The 13,059-nt window shown below is 48.3% G+C and overlaps 1 protein-coding gene across 3 annotated transcripts in view; it reads left to right on the top strand.

The window, feature by feature from the left end:
* Window positions 1-13,059, top strand: part of plekhg4 (pleckstrin homology domain containing, family G (with RhoGef domain) member 4) — a 60,781-nt gene that overhangs the window by 11,759 nt on the left and 35,963 nt on the right. For all 3 annotated transcript variants that reach the window (XM_076286974.1, XM_076286973.1, XM_076286972.1), the window contains exons 2-6: window positions 177-374; window positions 3,531-5,838; window positions 9,209-9,388; window positions 9,725-9,848; window positions 10,045-10,138. In XM_076286974.1, coding sequence (XP_076143089.1) covers window positions 177-374; window positions 3,531-5,838; window positions 9,209-9,388; window positions 9,725-9,848; window positions 10,045-10,138 — 2,904 coding nt within the window. The remainder of the gene's footprint in view (window positions 1-176; window positions 375-3,530; window positions 5,839-9,208; window positions 9,389-9,724; window positions 9,849-10,044; window positions 10,139-13,059) is intronic.

The following is a 13,059-nucleotide window of genomic DNA, read 5'->3' as shown; positions in this document are numbered from 1 at the left end:
TGTGTCTCTGTGTGGTGGCTTCTTCATTATTCATTCACTGTCTGAGAGAGGGCGTGTGTTGGTACTCCAGGGATCAGAATGAGAATCATATTGTATATTTACAATTATGTGCATGTGTAGCTGATGTGGATGTGCTTGATTAATTAGAGTTTTATGTGTTTGTTTGGTTGCTGTAGGACTCTGAGTCTCTGGATAGCTGCATCCAGAGCACCCTGTCAGCGCTGTACCCCCCCTTTGAGGCCACCGCTGCCACGGTGCTCTGCCAGGTGTTTGATGTCGTGGAGACAACGTACCGTGGCGACGGCCTGAGATACCTCATCGACTTCCTGGTCCCGGCGAAGCACATCCTCCAGAGTATTCAGCAGGATGCCTGTGTGAGTGCCTACATCCCAACACCTCTCACCCCTCCACACACACACACACATCCCCCCCACCTCTCCCTGCTCCCTGCTCCACTCTCTCTCTCTCTGTGGTTTGTTCCCTGTGAGTAATACTCCCAGCGGTGACTCACCGTTGGTGAAACATGGCCTCCAGCAGGAAAAGACCCTCGCTCACCTCTGCCATTGCCTGTGCCTCTTGTCCCTTTTAGTCACCATTAGTCACTGGAGAGAGCCTCTTCATCTCCCAGGTGAACGGCACCCAACCCTCCACTCTCGTTTTTTTTTTTCCTTTCCAGGGCCACGCTCTTGTCTGATCATGCCCGGCTCCAGCCCCTACATTGCTGCTTCGTTTGTCATGTTTAGTTAGGTGAGCTGGCGTGCCCCTGCTGCTGTCATTAGTCATAGGGGTGTAGCCAGATGCTAGTCAAACAAAAGCTAGGAGCTAGAATGCCCCACCCCTCCCCTCCCCACCCCACCCTCTTTGTTTTGGTTATCTGAGATGTGGGGTTTGAAAAAACCTTAGGGAAACAAAAGGCTTTTCAAATACCTCGATCAGGCATCACGTGCAGACTGCCCCACATTGCCATGTTGTGCTTCAGTTGTGGCCACCCCTCAGTTTCAACACCTCATCATCATGCATCCACGTCTGCTAGCTATTTATACTCCCACTTGACCTCCAGGGTGGTTTTGCTTTGCAGTTGTTGTATAGGAGCTTGATGTGGGTTTTACACCCGCTCTGTTGCATGTTGCGCTTAGCATTCCCCTGCATTTAAAGACGACAAAAGCTGACCTCGCTCTAGGTCTCCCGTCAGGCGCTACGCCGTTTTTTAATGGATGCTAAGACGAGCCTTTTAAAGGGCACCTTGGAGAGGTCTGTTGTTTCCCCTTGGCCTGTCAGAAAGAGGGGGCTGTCAACGGCTGCCTTTTTATCAGGCTGCAGAGAGTTCTCTGCGTGACACCCTATCTACTCAAGCTGAGCCTCCCTCATTGGACCTAGGTGTCACCTTATATGCACGGGGAGGATTTTAGAGTTGAATAGACTTAGATGAGTTCATTCAGACGGTGGAGGAAGAAATAGAAGAAGAGAAAAAACACATACAATTGCTGTGTCGAGTTCTCACCGTGACCTCGAAAGCGTTTCTCTTCTCTTTTTATCGGGCCAGCCTCTCATGAAACAACACGCCGGGGCATCAAAGCCGGTCGCACCGGTAGGAATTAAGGAGCGATTTTTCTCACCCTCACTGTCATCGGCTGTCTTGCTGCGCGGAGACTGTGTGATGAAAAGGGGGCAAGTAGACACGTTGTTTTGTCATGCTAAACATTTATAAGCATGGCTTTTATACGAGCAGGGTGAGACTGACAAGAGCATGGAGCCCCACACTGCCTGTGGAGACTCAGTGGCATGTGAAGGCCAGGTCTATAGTCGGTGGTCTGAGGTCCATCAGCTCCCCTACAACTGCTTATTTTTACAGGGGACCTCAGAAAGAGGCATAGAATGGATTCACTGACCCTGCTAGATCAAACTGATTGCAACCGGGGATAGGGGTGGATATACGTTTGCCACCTCTTTCACTCTTATTCATTGCACAAGATCAAGAACGTAGAAATGAGGGCACACAAAGGGAAGGTCTGTGGGTAAGACATTTTTTTCTGCCCCTCACAGTCAGACACATTTCGGAAGCTGTGCAGTCTTGGGGAGCAGGTTTGGAAAAAGGGGGGAGGGAGTGGGGGAGGGGGGTCGACAGACAGGGAGAGGGAGAGGCTGGGATTTGTTCCGGAGTGCGCTTGAGCTGAAAGGCAACCTCGGAGCGGAAATCACTTGACACAGGGTTTGTTTACACGTCCCTCCTTTCTGGTGTCAGCGTGCGCGAGGCCGGGCCGTCTCTGTGAGTTTAGCCTCTGGCACTGTGGGAAAACAGCCCGGTTTGGCACCTGAGGTCAGGAGAGCACCTCTGCCACAGCCTCCCACCTCCCAGCAGTGCTCATTCAGAGTGGGGAGACGTGGAAGATGTGAGTGGGTGTATGGGGCTGGGGGGGCAGTGGTTTTAGGGGCCAGTGGTGTGGCGGTGGTTAGCTGGGTTATAGTGGGTAATAATGGGAACCAGAGGCTTCACATGTCTGAATAAAAGCCTTTTCACCCTCCCCCTTGTATGCCAGTAGCCCTATACCATCCAAGGCCACTGGCCTCCGTCCTCCCAAGAACTATTTCAGGGACTGGCTTTTCAAAGGAAACGGGTCATTTTTAGCCCGACCCGGAGAGTCAGTTAGGGCTCCGACAGACGATTCCATTTCATCGTTCGAGTCTCTGCCCGGGACCTATTTGCATCACGTTCCACAGCGGGGACAATGTTACACTGAGAGCAGCGAGTGCCAGGGTGAGAGAGCAGAGGAAGAGAGGAGGGTGGAGAGGAGAGGAGGCTATTTTTTGCTGTTTACCATACTGTTGCTGAAAGAAACAGAAGTTCTGGAGGCCGAAGAAACAGGTCAAGCTGTGCAGAGTCTCTCCCCTCACTGACTTCAGTGAAAGAGGGGAGACGGCCCCCTAAGAGTGCCCTACTGGAACAGATTTGGTATAAAGGATTCTATTGTACATTGTCACACAATGCTCAGCTGAAAATATCCACGTCACTGTGAAATGTGCCTGCCTCTTGCATGTTATTTCCCATCATCAGGAACTCTGTAGGTTTCCTGTGATCTGTAAATCTAGTTACTCTACTATAATGTATAAATTGGATGGCATCCTAGAAGCATGTTAAACATGGCTTTGTCTTTGACTTTGATTAAGCCCTTATTGCATTACCAAATTCTGACCGTCTAGTCTAGCTTTCAAGAGACATATGATATCAGTGAGCTTTTTGTCTGGCCTAGTCTCATGCTTCACGACTTCTGCACGGCAGTCCTTTATTGTGTAAATCCAGGCCTCATTAGAAAAGAGGAAAAAGCATGTTATGGTTACAGTTACACTTCATTACGACGGAGTCATAGCAACAGCTAAGAACGTGAGTCATGTTTGTCAGCGAGTTCATTATGAGGGTGCCATTCACACTCATGGTTGATTGAGTTTGTTTTAAACACAATTTATAGTGTGCTGCTTTTACCAGTAGACCGTTTCGGTCACACCACTCTTGTTTGTGTCTCTTGTCCCTCTAGTTTCCCTACTGTGGGTTCCTGTTCCGTCACGAAGGCTGGCCCTTGTGCGTCCACGAGAAGGTCATAATCCAGCTCTCGTCCCTCGACCAGCGTGTGCTGAAGCCAGGAGACTTCTACCTGCAGGTGGCGCCGACCCCGAAGAGCAGCCCGCCGCGCATCACCGTCAAGTGCCTGAGCGTGAACGGGCAGTATGTGGAGGAGCTGGAAGTGCCTGAGCTAGCCTACACCTCCATCTTCACCATGGCCTGGCTGGACTCGATCAACCAGGAGCGGACGGGCGCCGCAGCCCTGCAGCACTGCCTTCTCGCGGCGGACAGCGACATCTTCCGCGTGCCCTGGGAGGACGTGGTGCACCCTGAGTTCATCAGCAGGCCCAAGGCGGCGCCCGAGTTGCCTGCGGTCACCCAGAGCAGAGAAGGGGATGGGGATGAAAGGGTGGGTGGGGTAGGGGATGAGGAGAGGGACTCCATGTCGGAGCAGGGTAACAAACCTGCGGTGACAAACACAGCGCTTTTGATTGACAGGACAATACAGGACAGTGGCCGGAGCAACGAGGTTAAGCTCCTCCCGACGCTGGCTCCCTCAAAGAGGGACAGTGTGGAAAGGGCCTCTACGGACGATTCGGAGGGGGAGTACGTGGAGCTGGCCGAGATCACACTTCCGCGTTTCTCCCCTCAGAAGGGCTCGCTAACCCAGTCTATAAGTATGAACTACAGAAACCTACACAAACCAAGGACTACGGGGCTCTCGCCACCCAAGGCTAAGCCTGTGGAGACCCCTCTCAAAAACAGCGCTTGCTCGCAGACCATGATCTGCACCATGCTCATAGAGGAGAACTTGAATGACTCTTATCCTCCAGTGGTACTGACCCCGACCACCCCTGCAGTATCAGACACTCCCACCCCCGCTGAATCAGCGAACGAGCCAAAGACGGATGGATCTGGAACCGTCAGCAGCACGGAAGGTACCTCTTCTGCCGATAACTCCACACCACGTGTGCCTAAGTGTGAGTGCTCTGCGTCTGAACAGCCAGGTTGCAATGACTCGGCAGCATCTGAATCTCTCATTTTCAACTGCACACTTGACACTCACTCTGACAGTGCAAATTCACCTGTAGATCAGATCCTAGAGGGTCCTGAGGTAGCTAGCAAGGTAGAAACATGTGAGGAGGGGCCCTCACTCGACCAGGGTAGCAGTTGTGGTAAAGAGTCTGAAAGTAGTGTTGAGGAAGGCGAGAAAGACAATTGCCGGAAAGATCCAGAACCTGTGCGTGTCACTGAGGCTCTGCAAGAGCAGACAGGCGTGCAGGAGCAGAGCGCTGAGGGTCAAACCAAAACAGACGCACTGAATGAGCAGGTCAACTCTCCTGTCGAGCCTGTCACTCCTCCGCTAGACACCGGCTCGCTCAGGAGCAGCAGTCCCACCTCAGGAGGCCCTGAGGGGGAGAGAGTGGTGAGCGTAGCCTGTGCCCCCGTTGCCCCTGTTCCTCCAGCTCAGGATCAGGTTACAGGCAGCAGCCAGCAGGGTCAGGAGAGGACAGAGCCGGCTGAGGTACACCTGGCAGAGAGGGAGACGCCGCGTAGAGCAGAGGGGAAGGAGCAGGTGGAGGAGGGAGACGGTAGTGGTGGGGTGGGTGAGAAGACGGAAATAAAGACGGAGACGCCACAAACAGGTTTGGGAGACGACGCAGCTGCCACCTCTGGCGCCATCGCTGCAGAGGCGGCGGCAGCCGAGGTGGTGGCTCAGGAGGAGGGTACCGTTCCTGAGAGTGTCGGTGAAGAGGGGGAGATAGGCGAGAGCTGCCAGAAGGAGGTCAAAGAGAAAGAGGGAAGGGCGGAGGAGGAGGAGGAGGAGAAAGATGAAGGTGTGAGAGAGGAGGGAGAGGTGGAGAAGATAGTCGAAAGTGAGGTAGGTGAAGAGCACTGTGTGTCTCAGAGCAGTGTGGACGAGGAGAGGGCAGTCACAGAAAGTGTCCCGGACAGTGAGCAGGAGGCTTCAGGAGGTAACTGCAGCTCTGAGACTAAGGCCGAGTCGGAGGTCGACACGCAGGTCAAAGGCTCACACAGCCCCGACCCACACACGGGTGAGCACGCACACACAGCCCAGACACCAGCAGCTGCTGAGGAGAAGCAGACATCTGGAGTGGTGGCTGAGGAGGCCCAAGAGAAGGAGAAGGAGAAAGAGGAGGAGGAGAGTGGGAAAGTGGAGGAGTCGAGTCAGGAGTCTACCCAGGTTCCTGCTGTAAATGTCTCCTGTGGGGAGCCAGATCAAGAGGAGACCGTGGACCCCCAAGTTCAGCATCCGTCAGGTAGACCTCCTGAGTCCTCCCTTCAGAGGGGAACCCTTTTGTCTTCCCCACCTTGCCCTGTAACTGCACTAAGACCCTTATTGCTTATCTACTCCGTAACTTCTTCCCTTCTTCGCTGAAGACTCACTGCAACAAAACCACAACCTGTTTAATTTCCCCCTCTGCTGAATGATCTACATCCTGTTTTCCCTCCTCCTGCTCTTTTTTTCTCCCTAGTCCATCAGCTCCTCTCCTTTAAGTGATGTGGTTAAAAACACCTAATCACTCGTTCATCACTTCATCCTTGAATCCTCCCATTTCTTCATTCCAGATTCTGTTCCTCCTTCTCCTCTCCTTTTAACCCCTCCCATATGTCATGATGTCATGCCATCATCTTCAGTAGTGTCTCTGCTGTCTTGATCCCCAAAACTCCTTCGCTCCTTATTTCCATCCATTGCTGTAGTTCTTATTACATAGTGTATTACATAGTGTGCTCTTGTTGTTCAAGGGTGTTTAATTTCTTTGTTTGTTTGTTTTTTGTTGTTTTTGTTTATAGTTGTTTTCATGTATTATCTATGTTTTTTTTTGTGTCATGTTATGTAAAAGCGTTATGCAATCACAACTCACACGCTTCACTAACCTGTCATGACATTGGTGTCATATAACACGTCAGAAAGCATGATGAGGACGAAGGTTATCGGATAGGTGGAGGTCTCGTCATCCTTTGTTCAAGGACATCTCATCTGTTTCTATACAGAGCCTACTGTACAGGTGCTGAATGCCTTACTGTATAGAGGTGCTTTAGACTTGGTGTAGTTGTAGAGGAAATGTAGTTTGTTGCCAGTGTCACTTTGATTTAAGTCATCTTCCTCCAGGTGGGTGGTTGTTGAGCCCTTTGAACTCGTAACCACTGTTTATTATTTCCTGCTATATTGTTGGCACCATTGTTATTACATCCCACCTTAAGTCATCCGGTGTTATATAAGCTAAACCGTATGCTACTCGTTAATCACTTACCGTGAGACAGTAAACGTAACACATATTTAAGATAATGCATTTTGTTCAGGAAACTAAACTCATTGAACTTAGTCTCATGGTCATATCACAAGACTCATGTGAAAACTCACCTAAGCTGTATGTTTGTTGATACATGGATGTTTCCTAATCCAAAAGCACAGCTCAATTTTACCAGAGGCTGGTCAAAATGAGCTACCACCACCTCTTCTCTGAAAAGTCCCCATGGTCTTATATCTGGAAAGTGACTTTTAAGGTCTCTAATTTATATCCCCCCTCTGTGTTAAAAGTGGGGCCTATAATGACAATACAGCCTGTGAGTAGGGCTGTGATGGGCCTGGCAGATGTAGAAATCAGTATAGGGTAACAGGGATCAGGTTGAGCTTTTCCACAGTAAAACTAAAACGCTTCATGCATAGCCGTGCCGTGCTGCTCGCTCACCAACACACAGAACACTGGCACACGTCCTCACCTCATGTGATCTATATGGCAGACATATCATACATGCATTCTCACGTATATTAGTTATCCCCTCTCTTTATGTCTGGCTCCCTCTCTCTTTTTCATACCCCCTCTCTCTTTTCCCTACCTCTCTCTCTCCCTCTCTCTTTCTCTCTCTCTTTCTCTCTTTCTCTCTCTCACTCTCACTCTCAAACAAATGCACCCCTATGCCAATCCACTTGAGCCAATCGATGTAGCATAAAATCAGTATAAATGTAGCAGACAGACTGATGTGGGCCCGTCCACCTGCCTGTAAAAACAGTGGAAGCAGGGGTGAGAGGGCTTAGTTACCCAGCCAGTCCCCCCCCACGGCCAGGTGAATGTCTCCCCATGTTTGGCTGCTGAGACTCCGTCTGGCTTACTGCTGGGAGGCCCCAAAGGAAACCGCTGGTATCGCTTGCTCTATCAAAACACCGGGAGCGGTGCTGAAGGGGAGAAAAACTGCCGTCTACGGAGGGGGAGTCTGAGATCGGCTGCAGGGGGCTCAGGGTGTAATGGAGTCCTATTTGTCAAATTCGCTGGTACCTTATCGTCTCAAGGAATAACATTCCTTCTAGTTCTTTCACCCCGTTACCAAGCCCCTTGCCTCAAATCTTCACCTTAAGTATTTTACCCAAAAGCCCCCTTAAAATATGGGAATCTCAGCAAGATTGTGTCTCGGGATGATATATCCCTGTTTGTCTTCGTCCTTGTTTAAGCTGTTTTATGGCTGTACAGCAGTATTTGGAATTTGCTGGGCCGATATCATCTGCTTTGATCCCAGAGGACCACTCTCTCCTCCCACCCTGTCTTGTTCCCTCTGCGTTCCACCTTGGAGGCTTCTATCGTTCTGGACGGCACTGTTGATCTCCATATCTCTCGGCTCCTGCATGCTGTTCTGGACGGCACTGTTGATCTCCATATCTCTCGGCTCCTGCATGCTGTTAGGCCTTCTCGCCCTGGCCTTTCCCAGTTCCAGTGATCACCGCCTGGAATGTTCTAAATTATTATTATTATTATTATTATTATTATTATTATTGTATGTGTGTGTGTCTGTGTGTGTGTGGCTGTGCTGTGCTGTGCCGTGTGCTGGTACAGTATCTTTAGACCCCTGGACTTAACTGGACCTCTTTCTGTGCTTGATGGGGAGGATTTGTAGATTTGTTGGGGAATGTAGACCTGCTGTCTCGTGCTCCACTCTCTCATTCCAGTGGACCTAATGTTAGCGTGCTGTGTTGTGTTGTGTTGGGCTTTATAAGATGATTATTACTCTGCCTCTAAACAAAGACAATTTGTTGTAGATGCATTAAAAGTGTAATGGCTCTTGCGTGAGCCAGTTAGTCCATATACTCACACTGGTAATCAAACTAATTAGGGACAGGGTGGGACTAATGACTAGTTAGTGCATTGTCTTGTTCTCTCGGATATTTGGTCGTTAAGATACAAAGGAGACAATCATCTGCCTAAATATCTAAAAAAGACTTCCTACACTGTTGGGTAAGACACATGTGGCTACTGACTTGTTGCTGCAGGTCATTTGGTTGGATTATCAGTTGAAGGTTGCTCGCACCGTAATTGACAGCATTTATGTCGGCTGGATATCTCTTACCGGTACATGCGTTTGTGGATCTGTTTTAAGTCCTGTGTCTTAAAGAGGATTTGAGTTTTTTAATATGTACTGTAAGGTAATTGTCTTTCCTGGGTATGTGTGGACGAGGCTTTGTGTGGGGTGGTTTGTTTGTTGTTTTTGTTTTATAAGTATGGGTATATGTAAGTATATGTAAGTATGGGCAGATTACAGTGTCTGCCTGTGTGTGTGTATATATGTTTTTGTTATTCTTTCATTTTTCTTTCCATGTCTTGAGAAGTCAATCACACTCCCTGTCTGTCTCCATAGCCTCCAGTCCAGCCGAAGAGCCGGCCAGTCAGGAGAGGCCAGTCAGTGAAATGAGGCCTAACCAGCAGGGTCCTCCAGCCCCTCTCCTCCCTGCAGCCTCCCTCAAGAGCCAGCCTGTGCTCACCGAGGCCCACAACATCAACCCAGACGTGCTGAGCTCAGGAGTACTCTGCCTCCCCGGTAGGTACACCTGGGGTCTCTGTATATTTTCCTTTTCTTGTTTTTAGTGAGGGTTCCCATGGTGCAAAGAGTATTCAGTAGTTTGGTTAGCCGTTTACAATTTTCATTGAGTGTTTCTGTACTGCTGCAGGGATTAAGGAGTATATTCAGTAGTTCAATTTTAGTCATCACCTGTGTCCATTAGGAAAAATTTAACATGTCTTTGTTAATTCCATTTTTCTGCTGACACCACAGCTGAAAAGGAGTGGCTGTTTCTGTGTCATTGTTTGGGATATATATATATGTGATCCCAGTAAGCCAGGCTGAGGGTTATTTGTTCATCTGTCATCATAACAGGCACTACAGATAAATCTGGACATGCTTTGGTGACTGTTACAACAAGAAATACGATTTGGTTAAACCCAAACTGCAACAGTGGTGAGCTTGTGAGGATTATGGTCTACTTCTACACCATTCTCAGGTAATGCCATCACCTTTGGAGCCATTTCAAGTCCCTGATCCTGCCCACAATGTGCCAATTGAAATACCAGTGTGTTTCCCATTGCCAGCAACAGTGCTCCCTGAAAAAGCAGAAAGTCTCAAAGCTTCACAAGGGACATACAGATGTTGGGGTGAAACGTGCATAATCTGATGATCACATTTCCCCTCATTCACAGGAAAGAAGTTCGTTCACTGGGTTTGACAGTTCTAGTAGATGCCCGTCGGTGTTCACCTGTGCCTGCCCTCTTCAAAGCTTTTAATATCCTGCAGGTAAGCAGTCATGCATTACTTAACTTGACAAGTAGGTCCTATACAAAGTCATTGGGAATATTCCTTACTCGTAAATCTATAGCAATGGCATGCTTTGGGTGACTGTTAATAAACCAGTTTAGCAGCAAGTGTGCTTAAACATTGAGTGCTTGAGGGATGTAGAGACACATCCAATAACCTAAACACTCTATCTATGAATCATATGTAGGCTACGTGATGTACGTCATATGCATTTCATCTATAGTATGTAGGTGGTAATTTATGTGGATTTGCCTTGCCGTATTGGTGAACAAATGAGAGTTTGTCTCTCTCTCTGGCTCGGTTCATAATCTTTCCCGCTCTCAGCTGCATTTGGTTAGGCAGGATTAAACAATAGCTTTAGCTTTGATTAGCATTGCTGCCATAGCCACCGCACCGACGCGAAGGCCAGGCGGGCGGGCGAATGGGGCCCTGCCCTCGTCTCTGAAAGGCCCTGACTCATTCTTTCTGGGCCTTTATGCTTGTGCCAGCGTAGCTTTAGACATTCATCTAAAAGCCTTGGCTTAGGCCACAGGCCCGTGGATGCCAACTACGGGTTCAACCAGTGAAATAGTCTGATTGCTGAACGGGAGAAAAAAGACAACGAAACAAAAAGCAGGGCAGTGTGTGTCAGAGAGGAAAAACAAATTAGAGAATGTTTTTCATCAGGATACTATTTACTGACTATGGTTCTCCAAGCCAAGTCAACTGTTTTTGAGGCATGTGAAAATTTCTTTGAGGAAAAATGCCTTCTGCCAGAAAAAAGACCTACATGTTATTAGTCAACTGGTATACTATCCTCTGTGTGCGATATTACTCTTCATTATGTCAGTCAGTGGAAAAACCAGCACAATAAACCATTCATACTTGATTCTCTCCTGACAGAATGGAATATTTACACAAAATTAGCTTCATGTATGATGCATTTTAGGAGATACTTGAGAATAGCACGGCCTGTCCCTAGACTATGCCTAAAGCACCATGTCTCTGTTAACTATTGAGACTAGGTGTATTTTTTTAAGAGCTCAGACTTTCTTATTGCAATATAATTACACAGCCCAGAATTACATTTGGCATATTCTACGTCAACATAGCGTGGGACTGAGACGTCTGTTTTGGCGTCGAGAGCTTTGCTGCACTGCAGCAGGCATGCGTGTGCAGAGCGCGCCCTTCATCCCATTCTAGGTCAGCGCTAACAATGACAGAGGAGGCAGCGGAGCTTCCCGCAGTCATCAACGCACACGCCGGGATGAGCCCTCAGGGATTGGCCCTCTGGGGTGACCCCCACCCCCAGTACACACACACATTTATACACACACACACACACACACACAGACACACACACAGACACACACACACACACACACACTCACACACACACACTCAGACACATATGCAGCATAGAGTCATGCTCACCCACATGCATAAACTATTTGTCTTTGACCCCCATTGTCCACATATACCATCATCAAATTATGGGCCCCTTCCAGCTGACACCGGGCTTTTACCCGCATGTTCCGCATGCTGCGGTGTTCCTAAACTGCAATTCACCTCTACACACTGGATTTGATTTTGATGCTATCGCTTGTCATACATAAGAACATAGTAAACAAAACGCTTTGGGACGCAAAAATGAATGCTAGTGGTTGTGTATGCAAAAGATTAAGTGAGTGTCTGAAAAGAATAATCTAAAGAATAAAGAATAATTACTCTGCCTAGTAATCCATAATATATTCAAAGCTTTATCCAGGATCTAAGATAGATATCAAGGATGTTTTTTTTGTACCTGGGAATTGTGTCCTTAACTCTCAGAGCAGTTAGAACAGCTGTTTACTTTTATAGCAACAGTACACACAGGTGGTACAATCAGTCAACAACAGACAATGCATTACCATGCCAGTTTACCCGCAGGGTACGCTATCACACTGCCCATAAAAAATGTGTGCTGTAATGTATTTTCTCCATCATAATTTCATGCTCAGTCTGCCTGTGTATTTCAATTTGGACCTGTTAAACTTAAACAAATAATCATTTAAACATGTCGCAACAGGAGGGAATGATGTGTGTGATTGGCACAATGCTTGAGCATTTCTCTGTTATCATCAGGGTTGACTCTAAAGCAATGTTCCTTCTAGTGTTCTTTCTGTATTATGCTAAGCGTGGCCGTCTCCAGTAATTTTCAGTGGCATGCTGACACTGATGCCTGCCTACATTAACACATAGTAAAGGCAGTCTGGCATACACTTTGTATCTCGTCATATGCCTATGGGGAGTGAGTGCCTGCAGTGATCTTGGCTTCCCTGTGTATAGAAGTTGCTCACGTCAGTACACACTAAAATATAGTTGAGACTGAGAGAATGGAAATTTAAAATAGAGTCAACAGTTAAGGCACCATTTACAGATGTGCCAACGGGGGATATGTTGAAAGGCTTTGTGTGTGTGTGTGTGTGTGTGTGTGTGTGTGTGTGTGTGTGTGTGTGTGTGTGTGTGTGTGTGTGAGCAAGAGATTGTTTGCATAGGTGTATCGACATTTTCATTCAAATTGTGCTGTTGGCCGACCCCTTTGTTTGCCCTGAGCACACCTCCACGCCACCAGACATGTATGTGGGGCAGCTGAGGCTTCATCCATTCATCACTGCATCCTGAAGATTAATGCGTCCACCCGCAGATGGCAGGAAGACATGGAAACACGCCACCCTCTTAGTAATAATCATGAATTTACAGCCCACGGGTGCACAGCTGACAAAAGCCTCGACAGCCCTTGGTAGATCTGTCCTGAGGGGCCACAGTCAGGGAACACTCATCCATGAGTCACTATGGAGTTTGAATAGACGGAGGTCTGCTGTCTGACAGAGAGAGAGAGAAGCATTAGGTTCCATGCCAGGAAACTTCAGTCAGTATTG

This window comes from Alosa pseudoharengus, unplaced genomic scaffold (genome assembly GCF_046254945.1).
Source record: "Alosa pseudoharengus isolate Yale_2024_CS ecotype anadromous, Long Island Sound unplaced genomic scaffold, YU_APseudo_1.1 YU_APseudo_1.1_scf_16, whole genome shotgun sequence".
Taxonomy (NCBI): domain Eukaryota; kingdom Metazoa; phylum Chordata; class Actinopteri; order Clupeiformes; family Clupeidae; genus Alosa; species Alosa pseudoharengus.
This window is presented reverse-complemented; position numbering and strand designations above follow the sequence as displayed.